Source organism: Miniopterus schreibersii (genome assembly GCF_964146895.1).
Source record: "Miniopterus schreibersii genome assembly, chromosome: 1".
Lineage (NCBI taxonomy): Eukaryota > Metazoa > Chordata > Mammalia > Chiroptera > Miniopteridae > Miniopterus > Miniopterus schreibersii.
In genome coordinates, this window is record NC_138101.1 from 57,561,441 (window position 1) to 57,580,282 (window position 18,842).

The 18,842-nt window shown below is 37.6% G+C and overlaps 1 protein-coding gene across 2 annotated transcripts in view; it reads right to left on the bottom strand.

Moving 5' to 3' along the window:
* UNC5C (unc-5 netrin receptor C) overlaps positions 1-18,842 on the bottom strand; it is a 332,391-nt gene that overhangs the window by 81,094 nt on the left and 232,455 nt on the right. For both annotated transcript variants that reach the window (XM_081160727.1, XM_081160728.1), the window contains exon 4: positions 7,318-7,421. In XM_081160727.1, the coding sequence (XP_081016853.1) occupies positions 7,318-7,421 (104 nt within the window). The remainder of the gene's footprint in view (positions 1-7,317; positions 7,422-18,842) is intronic.

An 18,842-nucleotide genomic window follows, 5' to 3' on the forward strand; every position in this document is an offset into this window, starting at 1 on the left:
TTTAATAAAGTCAAATTAAAAAATGATGTTTAGAATTTTTTCTTACACAGGAATTAAAGTAAGTCCTTTATCTCCATGCTTTTCTATCTCTTCTACTCTCACCCTAAGTCCAGCACCATCTTCCCTTGCTTGGGTTAAGGCAAGATCTCCTAAAAGGTGTCTCTGTTTCTAGTCTTACACTTCCAAAATCTGTTTTCCATATAGCAGAAAAAATATCTTTGAAAGAAATGTATCAGGTCATGATAATTCCTTACTTAATATCTCCAATGACTTTTCATGCAGTCAGAAACAACTCCAAACCCCTTACCAGTCTAAAAGTCTCCAAGCTTGTCCTCTGTACTAACTGAAAGTGTTCCTGCCCTTGTCATAGCTCACTGTATCTCAGAGACACTAGCCGCCTTTTTCATCAGTAACCACGTCAGCTCCTTCAGAGTCTGCTCTGCCTGCTTGGAGTTTCCTGACCCAGATCTTTTTCAAGTCTGGCTCTTTCCTGTCATTCAGATCTCGGCTCAGACTTATCTCCTCAAATAGATTCTCCTTGAACTTCGAAGTGACTCCCACTCCCCAGCAGCCATCAACTTCTCATGCATGACCTTGTCTCATTTCCTCTAACTTGCAATGATCTGACAATATCTTTCTCATTTATTTCTATTCTTATTTAGTGTTTGGCTCCTTTTTATTACACTTTAAGGAATTTGACTAGATTTGTATCTCCTGCAGCTAGAAGAGTGTTGGGCACACAGTGAATGGACAATAAATATTTCTTTTTTATTTTTTTTTAAATATATTTTTATTGATTTCAGAGAGAGTAAAGGAGACGGAGAGAGAGATAGAAACATCAATGATGAGAGAGTCATTGACCAGCTGCCTAGCCTGCAACCCAGGCATGTGCCCTGACTGGGAATCGAACCCCGATCGCCTGGATCTTAGGTCGACGCTCAACCGCTGAGCCACGCCCGGCCAGGCTATTTCTTTAAAAAAAAAAAAAAAAAAAAATCTTTATTGATTTCAGAGAGAAGGGAGAAGGAGAGAGACAGAGAAAAACATTAATGATGAGAAGTCATTGATTGGCTGCCTCCTGCATGCCTCCTACTGGAGACAGAGCCCCCAACCCGGGCATGTGCCCAGACCAGGAATCGAACCCCAATCTCCTGGATCATAGATCAATGCTCAACCGCTGAGCCATGCCAGCCAGGCAACAAATATTTCTTGACTAAATGAATTAATGATTTAAAAAAACTGCATTTGTACTACAGGCTCAAAGAAACCGCTAAATATGTGCAGAAGCCAAGACACAAATCTATTATAAGTCAGAGAAGGTTTATTATTTCTTATAGATTTTTAAAAAAGTGATATTGATACTGTTCAATTTTATTATTATTTTTATTTGGTTTACTCTGTTATCTGGACTAACGGTGATCTCTGGTCATATTATCTACTAAGGACAGGTCATGACAGAAAAACTATGGGGCGACTCTAATAAAGAGGTGACAATGGCTGCCCTGGCTGGTGTGGCTCAGTTGGTTGGGAGTTGTCCTGTGCACCAAAAGGTTACAGGTTGGATTCCCGGTCAGGGCACATGCCACATGCACAGGCTGTGGGCTTTATCCTCAATGAGGGGCAGGCAGGAGGTAGCCAATCAATGTTATGCTCTCACATCCATGTTTCCCTCTCCCTCTCCTTTCCCGTCTCTCTAAAAATCAATAAAAACTATTTTAAAAAAAGAGATGACAATGTCAAATGTTGATTGGACCAATGCAAAGCTTGCAAGATGACTATGAGTTGGGGAACCTAATACTTGTGCAAGCCTGTTTACAGGGTTGATAATCATCTCAAAATCAAAACCCATCTTGTTGCTATAAGCATGCAAGGAGAAAATTCCAACAGATTTTAGTGGGCACTGAAAGTAATATTCCCCTCCAAAATAGTATTCAAACTCTTCTTTATCTCTAAGCCTTTTTTGCTTGCAAAGAATATAAAACAGCTTGGGAGACAATACACCTGCATGGAAATGTGTCAACATGAAGTTCCAGTTATGAGGAATGGCAGCGAAACATGCACGCCTCTCATGAAACAAAGTGTTCAGTGGCCACATTAATAATCAATTAGCTGGACAGCCACCTGATGCTGCTCATTTGGCTGGGCCTCCAGCGACCAGCAGCTTTTTGCTCTGGCAGCATCAGCTTTAAAAAAATCTGTTCCCTGTTTATCAAGAGTAAACTCAGCGAAATCTATTCTCTTGCATGTCACCCCATATTTTCCCACTTGCTAATTAAAGATGTAAATGTTGATAAATAAGATGCCTGTTTTGGAGCACAACTGGGTCAATAAGTTGAACATTGTACGCTGTTCCTCCAATTAAACTCCTATGAGATAGCTCAATTATAATTAGAGGAGCAATTATTCCCTTGTTAAAGGTGAAACAAATCAAGGTTTAGTGAAAAATTCAGCGTCGTTCCTTCTGCTATGCCAACAAATCTTGTATCTATTGCTGTTTGGATCCCAGTCCTCTCCAAAAGAGATAATACAATGAAATAAAGTATCTCTGAGTGTCTTTGTGGCTCACCATGTGACAACAACATTTTCTAGGCATAAACTAAAATGAGCAAGGAGGGATTAATTTCACTGAGTGCTGCTGTTATGCCGGCGGGGCAGCCCAGCACCCACGCGTGGACGTATTAATTTCCCAGCTTCTTTAGGGAGATGGGGGTGGGGCAGTTTCTACTGGAGGGAGGCAAAGCCTCCCCAGAAATAAAAGAATTACATTTTTGCCTAGATCCTAGCAAAAAGAGTTATCAAAAATACTAAGCAATACAATTTTAGAGTATTTCTAGGAATTCTTTTTCTTTCACCCAGTCTAGACTTTTAATTTTAATATGATTATGATTAAACTGCCCTATAGTACTAGAGTAACCATGAATGGCCTTTTATTCCCGGTCCTAGTGGGTCAGAACCCTCACCCCACACTGAGTCTTCTCTGTAGGGTTGCATCTTCAGAGGTGACAAACATCCTTTTTCTGGAAAGTTCCATGTCCTGAGTTGCAGTCTGTGTGCCACGTCCATCAGGGACTCTTTATTTCATTTAGTTAAATATGCTTAAGAGAATCTGCTAAGGAAGCTACAGTCAGCTGGTTTAGAGATAAACATAAACCCCCCTTCTTGCTCCTATTTTATTGCAATCTAATTAGACAGCAGAGGAGTAAACAGACACATTTGAACACAAGTAGTAGTCAGAGCTATATAAAGTTGTGGTATATAGAGGGTGACATTCAGCTAGTCACACTGGCTCATCCATGCCAGGTGCTGATATGATTGTTCTGTATCTGCTGCTAAATAACAGAGTGCCCTTCACCCCCATGTGCCAGCCGGCTCACTGGGACCCTGGGCCACCTATGATTCAGCAGCTAAAGAGTTTATACCTTTATATGGCACAAGGGCCTCAGACTCTTCTCTGTGCTAAGGAAGTCGCCCGGTTATTAAGCATTTTAAATAAAAAAAAAAATAGGTATAAAGGGAGGGCTTAGTAAGGAGACCAGAGGAAGAAGCAGCCAGGCCTAGAGCTCTGAACCACTGCGCCTCATCCCAAGGTGCCCACAACAGAATTTTCTTAACGGATGAATATTGAGAGTTCTTAGCCAAAACTGTCACCACCTGGAGAGATGGAATAAGGAATTGTGGTTTGGCCCCTTTCCTCCTCTGAGGCTTTCCCCATCATTCTCTTTCCTTCACAGCACATAGGAAAACTACCAACAGCGCCTCCAGCCCAGATTTCCCCTTTGGGAGGAAACATGAGGGTTGGGCCAATGTCTTGGGATCATGATGACTAAATGGTGAGCAGTAAATTTAAAAATCAGAGTAAGGGCAGGAGCACATCATGCCTTGTAGGTATTTGTCATTTATACATTAGAGATTTACATAAACAAGGGCGTTTCCTTGTTCTAAAGCTCACAACGTCTTCATCTGTAGCATTTAGGACTCTAACTAAAGCTACCGGCTGGAGAACACAAGAGGGCTTCTTGGTGATTCTTCGTAGGACAGAGGCTTTGCCCCTCCTGCCCCATAGCGCCCAGCAAAGATCCAATGTGCTCAGCAACTATTTTGAATTCGAGAGGTTGAACTCAGTGTTCTGCGAATCAACAGTGTTAATAGAATACTAGTGCTAATAATGGCTGATGATTCTTGAGTGCCATCTACATGTTTGCATGTATCATCTCATTTAAACTTTACATCATTATCTCCATTTTGTAACTGAGGCAACTTAGGTACAGAGAATTGAAATACCTTGTCCAAAGTCAGAGTTTCAAATGGTGATGTTTGAGTTTAAACCTACAGTTCTGAAAGGAAATTCTTTTAACATTCTGTAGTGGAGACGAAAGCCAAAAGAGAGGAGATAACTTAATATTATTTATTACCTCAGAAATGCCTATGGCATTATTTGCACCAAATAGGTTTCATTTAACTTAAGATTAGTGGAGTTCTTTAGAAACTTACAGACCTGTATGGGAAGAAAGAAAATTTTTGCTTTCTGATACTCCACAAAGAATGTACCTGTCTACTTCTCCAATGGAGCTAGGCATATACTCGTAAACCAAAGGTCAATTGACTCGACCAACATGTGTTCACTGAGCATTTACTATCCCGTTCTACAGAATCGTTTGCCTTAGGTAAAAAGGAAGTAGAAATCCTTGACCCTGCGACCTGATAGCTTAAAGTCAGATTTGATTTGTGGTAAAACATAGCCATTTTACCTGCTGGTTTTCCTCTAAGATCAATATTTCATTCTATGCTATTTTTATGCTTTTAGATTCCTCAAGCAAATAAATAGAATATTAAATGATAAATGCATTTATCATTAAATTTAAATAACCTTACGATCCTTTAACTCACTTAGTTATATTTCACCCCTTTCTTTTTCAACTTATCTGCCACTCTTGAGTAAATGATAGTTGTAATATGTCACATTAAGGTATTCACTGGCTTTATGATCTTGGTGAGTCTAAGGGTGTTGAAAGGAATCTACATAGGAGTTTATTAGCCTGCTCTCCAGCACATGTGTTTGATCTCTCCTCTGACTTAAGAAAAAAAATGAAAACACATTAAATATAGTTCTTTTAATGTCACTGGGTATATGATTTTTGAGCTCCCTAAGTGTTAATTGGTCTCTTTTCTAGTGATGCTACAAATAAAATTCACAGTCATTTAGTTTGCAGTCATGAATCTTTTGCTCCTTGACAAAGTGAACCATTAAAAAAGTGATGCAGTTACTAGGATTTTTCACTGAAAGTCTTAGCAATGATCAGTTATCTTTAAAGAAACATCAAGTGAAACGAGGCTATGCATACCCATGTTACCCAGGATATATTCTGGTCTTTAAGGTAGTTTAATGGAGAAGTTTGCATTAGATTTTATTTATTTATTTATTTATTTATTTATTTATTTATTTATTTATTTATTTATTTATAAAATGTCTTTATTGATTTCAGAGAGAGGAAAGGAGAGGGAGAGATAGAAACATCAATGATGAGAGAGTCATCGATCGGCTGCCTGTTGCATACCCCCACCAGGGATGGAGCCCACAACCCGGGCATGTGCCCTGACCGGGAATTAAATCATGATCTCCTGGATCATAGGTGGATGCTCAACCACTGAGCTACGCTGGCCAGGCATTTTAGAAATACAATTAGGAGACAGATACACTATTGTAGTAAGTGAAATGAAATATTGAATAGAGAAAAGTTGTCTCCTTTCTAATCACAATAAGTCATTTTGTATGTCAGTGTTGAAAGATCATTTTGTGTGGTTGGAAAAAGCGGCTATAACCATGCAAAAATCTCTGAAAAGATGCTAGAAAGTGCCATGGAATGCCAGTTACAAAGCAAAAATAGCTCTCTTATTTCAAAATAAAAAAAGAAATTTTATTAAGAGTGTCGCTTTGTGTCTTGTCATTGACACATGAAAATATGAATGGCTGTAATAGAAAATGGAGCCATTTTATAAAGGCACTGCCTAAATTTCTTGTGAAGAGCAATCAGATGTTTAATTTTGTTGTCATGGAGCCAGTTAACTGAGCTGACTCCCACCTTGCTTGAACCTTCAAAAGATTGAAATATATGGAAATCTAATAGTAAGTGCATTGTTAGCTATTAAACTTTTTTTTTTTTTGGACAAGTTGTAAGTCTAAGTAGTATTATTTTGCAATTTCTTAATAGGGATAATTCAGGGCATATTTTTACAAAATATCAGCTCACCCATATAGGCCCAAATTGCAACAATTTCAAAAATGCCTCTTTCAATATATGCAATATAGAGTAAAAATTCCAAACAACTTAATGTAGTTTGGAGGCTAACAAGATCCACCAACCAAGTGACAGCTATGTCATTTGTCAAATTAAAGTTTTTCTGGGCTTCTAAGATACTGGATCAGCTAAGGCAGTAGTGAGTGTTTCAAGCATGTTAAGATGTCTCCCAATAATCATAAAAGGGTAGTATTTTTGAGGGTCTGAAATTATTTGTAAACAAACATAAGACACAGTATTAGATGATTTCCTCAAAGGCATGGTCTAAGATGATGGGAATGTCAAGAAGAGCATGGCACTCTCTTCTGGTCCTGTAGGTCTGTCCCCCATAGACAGGCATTTTCAAAGATCTCGGCATTGTATGGCGCTAATGAAAAGTCTTGGTATAAATCTGATTTATATTACTTCATTAACAATATATAGGCTTTGTTTTAGCAAAAGCAGAAAACAAAAATGAAGAGTTTGATGGAAAGCTTATAGGTTAAAATTAATTAACACTTTTAATCCCTCAAACATGTTTTTATTCCTGGTCTGTGAATATGGCTCTTAGGTATATGTCCACGATTACAACATGGAACAGGAAATACATATGTGGAGTGCACAGGCCCACTGACACACACGCACACGCACACACACACACACACACACACACACACACACACATACACTTTTTGCATATTATCAAGAACAATAATAAAATTGATGGTACATTTTTAAGTCGTACCATTTCTCGCTATGATAAGCTCCAGATAAAATATAGCAGTATTTCTGAGTTCTTGAAAGAGAATGACAAAATCAAACCAAGCTGACTGTGGCTTTGTCCAGTGGGGCATTCTAATTGACTCCCGAGTCATTAATCAGTTCCCAATCAATCTATTTTGCCAGCAGCAGGCAGTTAGGACTCCATTACCAACCATTCATCATGCCATACCCTAATTCACTGCGCCATTAGCCATGGGTTAGGCCTCTGTTAGAATAACTAAGTGCCAGTTGCTGAATGCAAAGAAATTTTGTTACTCACTTCAGCGACTGGGATCCCTTCAGGTGGTCGACACTGGAGCAAGACTTCCTGTTCCAAGGATACTTCCTTTCCCAGGGGTTCCTGCTCAAATGTCTTCCGTAGATCTGGAAAGCACGGGTAATAAAATACATGACAAAACTGATTTACATTTATTCATTTACAGAAAGTACAATAAAAATTTTCCAGTTTAGTATTTTATGTGTCTTTGTATCTTTTTAAAAACCACATGTTGTTAATACTGTACCAGCATCTGGGTGATTATATTCTGTGTGGTGGAAATTATGAAATTCAGAGGCTATTAACTGTCCCAACTTTAATCTTCACTGGAATGCTTTGAAGATCCTCATATTAACAATTAGTGAAATTCATTCCTTGCATTTTCTTATTAATTCTTGATAATCTATGATGATGATCATAGTCTTAATCAAAAGAACCCCATCCTCATGATTCTTAAACACACAGAGTCCCTTATGTACATATTTTCCTCTCTCTTCACAATGAATACTATTATCATTATAATAACTCTGAGATCTTTTGATCAATAATTCAAAAGCAAGTTTCCAGTTCAGAGTGTGAAACAGAATGCTGGAGCCCTGAAAGAATGAATATAACCTCTTGAGATGTCTCGGACACAAGGCGGGGAAAAGAGTAACCATTGGAATGGGTTCAGAAATCTCTCACTATATAATTATGTGGCCATTCTTCAATTAGAAAATTAAATAGTTATTTATGCTCAAATACACCAAGTACCTAGTTATGTATTTATATAGTTATAGTTGTCATAGCAATATGGAGGCTTTTAAAAAGTATTATAGAAGGACACAAAAATGTTAGAAACCAGCTTGTCATTTTAAATACCAAAGTTAAAAAAATTAATGATTCAGCCACAGAGCTTTGAAGCAGCACACCAAAAATTTTATTTCATACTTGTACAATTCAGCTCCTTTCAATAAAAAGTTATTGGAATTTTATCCACTTCATTTTAATAAAAAATTAATGTCTCTGTCCTTTTAACTCATATCCCTGATAAAAACTTAAGAACCTAAAAGTACCAATTTAGCTTGTTGAACTAATGAGTAAAAATCCAAAAGCGCTGGAAGTATATACCTCTAACGTCTTTCACGGAGCTATCAGAAAGCACCACCTGGAGAAATGCACTGAGAAAGAAATCCATTGTTACTACTTGTCATTTTGTTAAATTTTTTGGCAAAAGAAAACCTTAAAGAGCTTAGGGATTGTAAGAAAATGATGAATCTATGTAAGTCTGAGGTAAGACAAGAGACTCTCCAAATGGCGACTCTCTCTAAATGGAGAGTTTCTGTCAGAAATTGAGTATATTATAAAAGAGAACATTTAAAATCCACAGTTATTAAACTTTAAAGTTATATAAATCATGTCCTTAATTTACATATAAGGAACATGTTTATCAATTTACTCAAAGCCTCACAGCAAAATAATGGATGTTGGATTAGGACCCGATGACCCCTGATTTGACACATATTTTGCCATCCCACACATCCCTTTAACATCTCCTTTGGTTAAGCTGTGTCCTTCCAACAGAAACACTAAAAGCTTTCTCTTCTGATATGGTAGCCTCTCTGTTTTTAATTTGCATTATGATAAAAATTTTGGTAAAACACTAAATACTAATAAAAGTAAGAGTAGCAATGAATGAATTTTATGGGATAAAGTATATCTACTTTTTGAAAAATAATTCTGAAAACCCCTATCTGATGTGGGGTAGAGTGAAGACATAATGACTGGAATTAGTTCTCAAGTCAAGTAATGTTTTGACTCACTTCTGGTAAAATTCATCAGCATATCACAAATTGAAGGCTGAGAATAAGAAAAAGTGAGGCACATATGTATCCAAATAGTCACAACAAATTCCTTTAATATTTGTTAATTATCTACTTAAGGTAGACACTTTACTACGTGCTTAGGATAAAGATGTCAAAGATATAGAACAAGACAAGAGAGGTAAGTTGAGATCTATTTAGGAGAGGCCTTCCTGCCCTGCTGAGGAACGGCAAACCCTCAAAGGCTTCAAAGCAAAGGAGGGAGATCAGATGTCATATTGCTCCAAGTGTGACACATGGATTGAGACAGAAGGTAGTTTGGGAACCATTTGAACAGACTGCAAGGGATGACTGTGCCCTGTGAGAGTGGACAGAGAGTAGAGAAAGCAAATCCTAGAAATAAAGAGATCATACATTTGGGAAGATCTAGGAGTTTGGAAAGTGCCAGGAGGCAAAGATAAGACTACATTTTTAGCTATTGCACTTGTGAAGTTGGTACCATTATTAAATGAAATACTAGTAATGAACTGAGCAGAAAAGTGAGGAGAAAGAGCAAATTAATTTTGTTCTATATCCAGTTTGGTGCATCTGTAGAATACGCAAATGGAAAAGCCCAGTAGGTCCAGATCATGATTTCTCAACCTCAGCACTACTGACATTTGGGACTGGATAATTCTCTGTGCGTAGTAAGATGCTTAGCAGCATCCCTAAAATCTACCCATTAGGAGACAGTAACACCTCTCCCAGCCCTGACAAAATAAAATGCTCCAGACAATGCCAAATCTCCCTAGAGGAAACAAAAACACCCCAACTTGAGAACCGCTGGGTCTAGAGCTTGGAAAAGAAGTTTGGGTTGAAGACTGTGCTTCGTTGTCTAGGAGATAGTTGAAGTATTGGAAACAGGTGACATCACCAGGGGAAAGACTGAAGCATAAAAAAGTGAGGACACCAATATTCAAGAGAAAAGATTTGCCAGCAAAAATGACATGGTGTGAACCATGAAGTAGGCGAAAAAAGTAAAAGCCAAGAGAAGAATAAAGTTTTAAAAAGTTGGGAGACCAACAGGACAAATTCAGCAAAACAATCAAAGGGGAGAAGTCATTGGTCTGGAAATTTAGGAGTGACCAGCAATAGAAGGGAAGTCGTGTTGAGGGGTGCACAGGAACTGGGAAAATAACCATCATGAGAAGCTACTGCACTTTTGCAAAATTTTATGGTGATGAAAGTCAGCAGCACCATTAATGGGCGATGGGTGTGAATGAGGATTGCTATAATTTTTCTTAGGATATGGTGCAGTTTTTGACACGGTTTTCACATTCCTGCCTGGGGAAGGCATCTCTTAGGAGGATCCTTGCTTCCTAATTGAGAATGATGACCACATGTCAGAGGTATGTACTTCAAGAGACAGATTTAACGGAACTATCATGGAATACCATATAATTATTTTGTTTTAATGGTTTGACTTCAAACTCTCTATAAATTTTATCTGATTTCTAAAATGATCTCACATGTAACCCTCCACAAAGCAATACTTCTTCCTGAAAACTCCTTTTAATTCCTGCCATAAAACCTCTATTCTAGCTTTCAGGTGGTATAATGAGCTTAGAAAATACTGTGGCTGTCCAGCACAGCAGCTGCTCGTTTCAGTGTGGCTCCGCATTGCTCTGCAAGCAGAGGGTGGGGGTGACGTTTTAAGCATATCCCTTATCGTGGAGAGATGTGATAGAAGGCAGGCCGGATGCCTTGCAGGCAGAGAGAACACACGGGTGACGAATGAACAAGCATGAAAAACGGACACTTGTCAGCTAGGCATTAGATGTAAAACAGAACGGTTCAGAATCATGTGGGCATTCCTGTCAGGAAAAAGATGAATTTAGGCCCTTGGAAGACCTTTACGATTCTAAATTTCTGTGTGTTTTTTCCATTCGTTCTAAGGCTGCTACCAAAATAAGTATAAAGTCCTTTCATTATAAACTAGATTACTTTTGCAAAGTCAACTTGGCCTACCTCTGATTTAGTCATTGATTCCACCAATTAAAAGAAAAATCAGCTTTGTCATATGCATGTGTTCAGAGAGCTGTTTATTTAGGAACATGAATGTTGGCTTACTAAATCCGTAAAGAGAAATCCAATTAGCAGATGTAGAATTAGGCCTGAAACTATATGGATTTCTATTTACCATTTATACAGTAATCAAAGGAAAGGAGTTTGAATACAAACGCATTCGTGGGTGCAAACAGTCTCATTTTCTGTTAGACAATTTTGATGCCTTCAATGATTTTTTTTGCACAATAATAATACTGCAGTTACAAATTATTTACGATGTGGAATACCTTAATTCATGGCATTCTCCGAACATGAACTCTGCTTTCAGACAATGTAAAGAGAAAAGAAGGTTAAGACTTGTGGCCTTCACCTTCCTCATTTGTAAAATGACTGGATGCTTTTGAAGGTCTCCTTTGTCATAAGAGCCTACGACTGAATAGACTAACATTTAAATGTGCATTTTAAGGGAAAAAAACTTGTCCTTCGTTAAATAAGTATTTCTTGATTGTGATAATTCTTTAGGGAAATATACCAATGATCAGTGTCCAAGAGTAACAATAGAAATTATTATTTTTTAAAAATATTTTTATTGATTTTTGAGAAAGAGGAAGGGAGAGGGAGGCAAAGAAACATCCTTGTGAGAGCGTAACATCAATCTGCTGCCTCATGCAGGCCCCCTACCAAGGATGGAGCCTGCAATCCCCACCCCTCCAACATGTACCCTGAAGAGAATCAAACTGGCAACCTTTCTGTGCAAGGGATGATGTCCACCCAACTGAGCCACACCGGTCAGGGCAAGAAATTATTATTATTATTATTATTTTTAAATATATCTTTGATTTCAGAGAGAGGAAAGGAGAGGGAGAGAGTCACTGATCGAGCCCACAACCCGGGCATGTGCCCTGACCTGGAATCGAACCCTGATCGCCTGGATCCTAGGTCGACGCTCAACCACTGAGCTACACCCGGCCGGGCAAGAAATTATTTTTCTATAATCTAAGAGTTGATGCATCTTTGAAGAGGACAGCTAAAGTTTTCCTCTCAGGACAATTTTCATGGAATTTTTGGACACTTGGATAGACAGGTATGGGTAAGAGTTTGACAACAGGAGAAGGGTGGGTTTCAGAAGATTCGGTGTTAAAAATGTCAGAAAATTCTTCATACAAATCTAAGGAAGAATCACAAAAGCAGATGAATATTAAAGCTCAGATGATTGTGAATGCATTTGGAATTACTTTGAGAAAACTAATTTTTTGTCTCCAAGGAGAGATGGGGAGGGAAATGCCTGCTCAAAACAGTATGCAAGAAAGCCCACCATGTAAATGTGCATATTTATGAAAGGCACAGAAAATCACATCTCCCTCCTAAACCCATGTCCCTCAGGCAACTTTGACTGACAGCGTATGAAAGGGTGAGTGTGACCTACGCTAGGGAAGTCAAGGGTAGACAGGCCAGAGCTTTGAGTATAATGGGCCACACTACAACCCAAGCACCTTGTGGGTACTGCTAATTTTGGAAGGAAACTAGCAAAAATATCAGCAAAAAGTTCTCTCAATGGTGCAGCAGGCAGGTTGCTGACGCTATTGTCTTTGTAAAAGACAATAATTTTAAAAATTATTTACATTTATTCAAAATGTTTATTCCTTCAGCAATGTTACTTCATTACGCTGATAGATTTATTAGAATAAAATTGTTTTAAAAGACAAAATCTTGGCGATACAACAGACTAATACTAGGAACACAAGAATTCTCTGATGGGTATATTTCAATAGACATTTCTAGTGGATATTAAAATCCTTAAATTCCACAGAATAGGATAAATAAAATATTGCATTACTAGTATTTGTTGGTTTTTTTTTTAAGCCTCATAGGGTTAGGTGAATATTAAGAGCTAGTGAATCTGAAAAGATTTTGGAAGATTATAAAGGACAAAACACATGCAATAAATTATTACAAATATTTCTATTATTATTACTCAGAGACTTCTGGCATAAAAGGTGATTAGTAATATGAGTGAATTTTCACTGTCATTCTCTTACATAATTTGACCACATAGTCTATAAACCATAGTATCTAATATTCCTTACTATTTTTATGGAATATAGGGTTTATTGCTGTGTTTTTCAAACCATGTGTCATGACTCCTTAGAGGGTTATATATCAATTTAGTGTATTAAATACCAGCATTAAAAATATGAAATGAATGAATAGCAAATGTCAAGGTATATCACACATAGTGTTATTATATATGTATATATGTACAAACAGCCACACACACAAAACCTATGTGTATTTGTATGTGTAAAGAGATGGACATTTAGTGGATCATGATATAAACCTTTTTTCTTATTGTAGATCACTATGAAAATGATCTGAAAGCAACTGGAAAGCAAAATAACATTGTGGTCGACAGCAGGGTCTTCAGCATGGACAAATGGGTTCAGGTCCTAACTCTACCACTTGACTAGGTAAGTGACCTGGAACACTTTGCTTAATTTCTTCTTTCCTTTGTTTATTCCACTAAAAAATTTGTATGAAACTAGAAACTATCATATATATCAAATTCTACCATCATGCCTTGACTATAGCCTGTGCTCAAAAGGTAATATGTCCCCCACCTCATCTTTCCCCATAGTATTAGTGCATTTTATTACGCTGTACAAACATTAGACATTATCACACTTAGTGAGACAAAGAGTGAGACAAAACAATCATGAGTGTGGGAGGACTGATGATTGAAGGTGATGTATCACAAAGAGAAACTCAGGGACTACCATGCTGTGCTTGAAAAAAGATACAGATTTCATACTTAGGTTGGGCCCTTGGAATCCACAATTTTAACCAGTCCCATAAGTGTGTTTTATGCACAACACTAAAATTTGAGAACCACAGGCTGATCGATTCTTTATGGAAAATCCACAATATGCAGGGCACTGTGCAGGCTGTGGGAGGGAGGGGCTTGGGAGCCTGTGGGACCCAAGTCAACTTGCTTCTGCACTGTGGCTCTTACCACCTGGTTTGCAATGCATCCTTAACTGCTATTTCCACAGTGTCAGTAGAACCACTTTTACACAGGATGATGGCTTACACTGTCTAACACAGGACTTGAAATTTTATTTGTGTCTAGGGGCCATGCAGATAAAATAACAGAGAAAGTTAGGAGCAAGAATTTTCCCCCCCTGAAACATGGCACCCATGTGGGCTGTCTACTGTTTTCTAAACTTTAATAGAGACATGGGTATAAAACCAATCCACTTAACTTTTTACTCTCGCTACTCAGCTCCAGCTGTATGTTGCCATATAGAAATGCAGGCTTAGTGGTTCACTGGCAGCATATATGATTGCTAATAAAAGTTAGTCAGTAATGTAGATTATTATGTAATTTTTTTCTACTTGTTGTCAACTGCTTAAAAGTTTATCAAAATTCCTGTATGAGTCAACATTTTAAGGGCCAGAAAATTGGTGGGTTATACTGGGTCTGTGGATTGCTATTTTGAGGTGTTGAGTCTAGCAAGTTCAGTGCTGAGACTGTCCAATTACCTTAATATTTCTTATGGCCTCTCTCCCACTTCAGAGATAATCCCCTAGACTTCTCCCCACAGCTCCTCCCCCTTCTGACTTTCAGACACTTACTCAAGAAAGCTAACCAAGAGATCTCAGTGGCAAAGCTGTCTCTGTTAGTAGGATAGCACACATAATATATCCTGAATTAGTATTTTATAATTATTAATGTTCCTTTACCTACTTTCAGAAAGAATGTAAGGCAATAAATGTTAGGACTTCAGAAGAGTAAGCAACATTTCTTCAAAAAATGGAAACTATTACCACCTCAGTCTAGAGAACCAAAAGTTTCCTGAGGGCTGAAAAGACACTGTTATCATTCCTGTAATTCCTGATGACTACATAAGATAAAAATGTCCCTGAATTCTTTTCTGAAGCAATATCTTCATTGCTACAGTTGCTATGTACAAAAACCTGAAGCTTTTTCATCTACAGAAGTAAATTGTCAAAAGTGATTATGCTCAACTCTTGTTTTTAGAGTAGAAATGGCTACCTTCCGCTTCAGCACATGTGTTCATAAGCAATCAATCATAATATTCTTTTCTGTAGAGTCTAGATTCAGCCCCAGGATCCTCCCCAGCACAAGACCCTGGGAGGCCGCAAGTGAGCAGCAGATAGCATTCAAGATGTGATGCATTTGCATCTCCAACCCAAAGTTCACTGTACAGAACTTCCTGATATGGGGTATGTCTGTACAGTTGTGGCTGTCTTTCTATCAGAATTTAGCATCACTGCTAAATTCTTTGAGATTAAATATATCTTTATGGTTAGTGCTTAGCGCATAGTACATCCTTAATAAGTGCTGAGTTAAACTCAATTTTCAAAATAATTTCCCATCTCCTTTACTGAAGGTCTGACAAGTACAATTTCTCTTATGGTGGAAAATAATTAAAACCCTTAGAAACCACACAGTCTAAAATCCCTTTACTTTACAGGTAACACAACTAGGATCCTGAGAGGTGAACTCACTTGTTTTAGGTCTTCAGAAGGAAAACTGTTGCATAGTGGCTTTATTTCCTATAGAAATTACCACTTTTTTGGCTTAAAACAACCAATATTTGTTTTCTCACAGCTTATATGCCAGCAATCTGAAATCAGTTTCACTGCACCATAATCAAAAGGTTGGTAAGGCTGCGCTCCCTCCAGAGATTCTCAGAGAGAATCCAAAGCTTGCCTTTTCCAGATTCTGGTGACTGCCAGCCTTCCTTGGCTTGTGGCTTCATTCCTCTAATCTCTGTCTCTGTAGTCACATGGCCACCTCTTCTATCTGAGTCAAGTCTCTCTATGCCTCTCTCTTCAAAGGACACTTGTGATGGCATTTAGGGCCCGCCTGGATAATCCACGATAATCTTACCATCTCAAGATCCTTAATTTAAGCACATCTGCAAAGGTCCTTTATCCACGAAAGTAAGATTTACAGGTTTCAGGACCTGATAACTCTGGGGCCATCATTGATCCTAACCACAGGGATTAAGAGTGTGGAGCCTGGATTCACATGCCTGACTTTAATCCTGCTTCTGTGCTTAATAAGGTTCATGTGCTTTGGTTTCTTCATCCTAAAATAAAGGTAATCCCAGCACAAATAGGGTTATTGTGAAGATTAAATGAGGCAATACACATAAACACATTTAAGTCAGTGCTGTTATATAAAAACCCTCTATAAATGTCCTCATTTAGATCACCACTCCATTCAGCCCCCAATCAGCATATCTGTCAAACTTTCAGAGTTCATGATTGTACTGATGCTTAAATAAGTTAGTTACTTTTTTTAGTAATTTATTTCTACCAAGAGGTCACAGTCCATGTATCAGAACTAAGCCTCTTGCCTCCCAAATTGAGCTGGCCTTGACAAAAAGACTCCAGATTTCGGGAAGTCTGTACTTAGAAGGGATTCATGTGGAGTTATCTGCTGTTGGCCATCTATACTCTCCGACACAGGCCTGACCTTGCATTAAGCAAGTACAACTGCTTTACAATGATTCACATTTTCCGACTTTCAAAGTATTTTTCAATTAATTCTTTTGCATGCTCAGTGAATAGAGGTGCTAAATACGTTTGTAATGTTTTAAAACATTGTTTTAATGTACATTCAAAGTGCTCCTCTAGTGAATAAAATAACTCTATGGTCATATATAGTAATAATACTTGTGTTATTGAAGGGGAAGAAATGTGTCTTTCTCCCAATAATGATAAAAGGGGCTAATTATGTTGTCATAGTAGAGGAAAACTTGTATTTAAATCACCAAATCTGGCTGCTAACAGGAAATAAGTGCTGCGAACAGACCAGTACAGCACATTTTGTGAGAACGAGATTAGTGTTCTGTGCTTTGGGCACTTATTAAAAGTGAAAAATGCCTGAGTTAGGGCCATAGAATACTAAAAAGTGTGTCAAGGTTTTGTTTTTTAGGAACAGATTTTATCTTTGCTCGAATTAAAAAAAAAATCTTGAAAATTTTTATATTCAGCAATTCTTAAATGTGATTTTTAAATGTAAGGAAAAAATGGATGGAATTTTCTCTTTTCACTTGCTTTATCTTCTCGAATATTATAAAATATAAGCCAAAACAGACAAACACCAACCAACCAACAAAAATAAACTTCATGAAATTTCCTCTATAATTAGATAGAAAAGTCAAGAATTGTCACATTTCTGAAAATCTGCAAAATTTACGGTGAATTGGACTGCAAAGAGAAAAGTTTGCTTAAAACTCAGATTTACCATTTCCCAAACAAGTGACTTAGGCAGATTACTCGTTTCCATGCTTCTGTTTTGTTATTTGCAAAATAAGGGTCATAACAGGACCTAGGCTCATAGGACAGTTGGGGGTATCACAACAGTTAACAGGCACATGGGGTTTTCGGGCAGAATCGGGCACACAGTAAAGACACCATAAATGCTGCCTACCAGGACCCAGAATCTTTAAAAGTTTAATGAAGATGAAACATTTTGATTGGTTCCTGTTATTCTGTAGCTTCATTTCACTTTTTAAAAAGCTGTTTTCATGACTCTTAGGAATTTACCACCAAAACTTTCATTATGTCACAGTTCACACCCAGGGACAGAGTTTAGAAGGGTCTTTGAGCAAATCAGCTGAAGATCAGCATGGTGAACGCTTAGGTTGTGCTGGGGCATGGCTGCTTCTTACCGCACTGAGGTCATTTCAACAGAGAGATCTCGAGTGCACACAGTCCCTGCAGAAGGGAAGTACAATTTCAGCCATTCTTCCTTATGTCTTAGCTTTGGGGCATTTATAGGACATATCTGTATTCAGAGAGTTCTGCCAAAGTTTTTTGTTTTGTTTTTTCAAATAAATATTTTAGAGCTGGAACTCCAAATGACATCTGTTACAGAGAAGAGAAAGAAAAAACTATACGAGCCATTCTTTTATATTCACACCGCATCTTTAGTTTCAGGGGAAAAAAGATCATGTCATCACAATATTTTTTAAGGTATGTCTTAAGGATAAATAATAAGAAACATGCCAACTTTATGGATGAGATGCCTGACATATCAAAAAGTTAGGGCTCTTCTCTCAGAGTACAAAAAAAAAAAAAAAATGCAATGATTGCAGACAAGCTTTTTTGTAAATAAGCATTTTAGCCATAAACTTTCTTTTCCATATAGCATAAAACATTACTTTAATGACACCTTTTAGTCTGATGGTTTACCAGCTCTTCTTATAACACATAGATAGATGATTTCCCCCAAAATATAACTTATGTGACAGTGTTCTATCAATTGAATGTCTACCTCTCAGAATAAATATGGGCTATAAATGTCTATAGATTTGTGGGCCTCCACAAATCTTGGGACCTCCTGTCCATATACAAAAGAAAATATGTTTGGAAAAATATAGACTGATGCTATCAGGTGTATGTTATAGCTTTTAATCTGGAAATAGGAACAATATGATTTAATACTATTTAATACAATGGTTGAGATTTATATAACACAAGGAGAAATTTATTGTTAAAACTTTCTCTTATCTAAAATGTCTAAATTCTACAATTAACCTCATCTAATTCAAAATCTGGCTTCTGTAATTTATAATGGGCGTATTGGAGGCTTAAATGGTTGTACAGGAATCAAACCACACTTTAGTAAACAGATAGTTTATT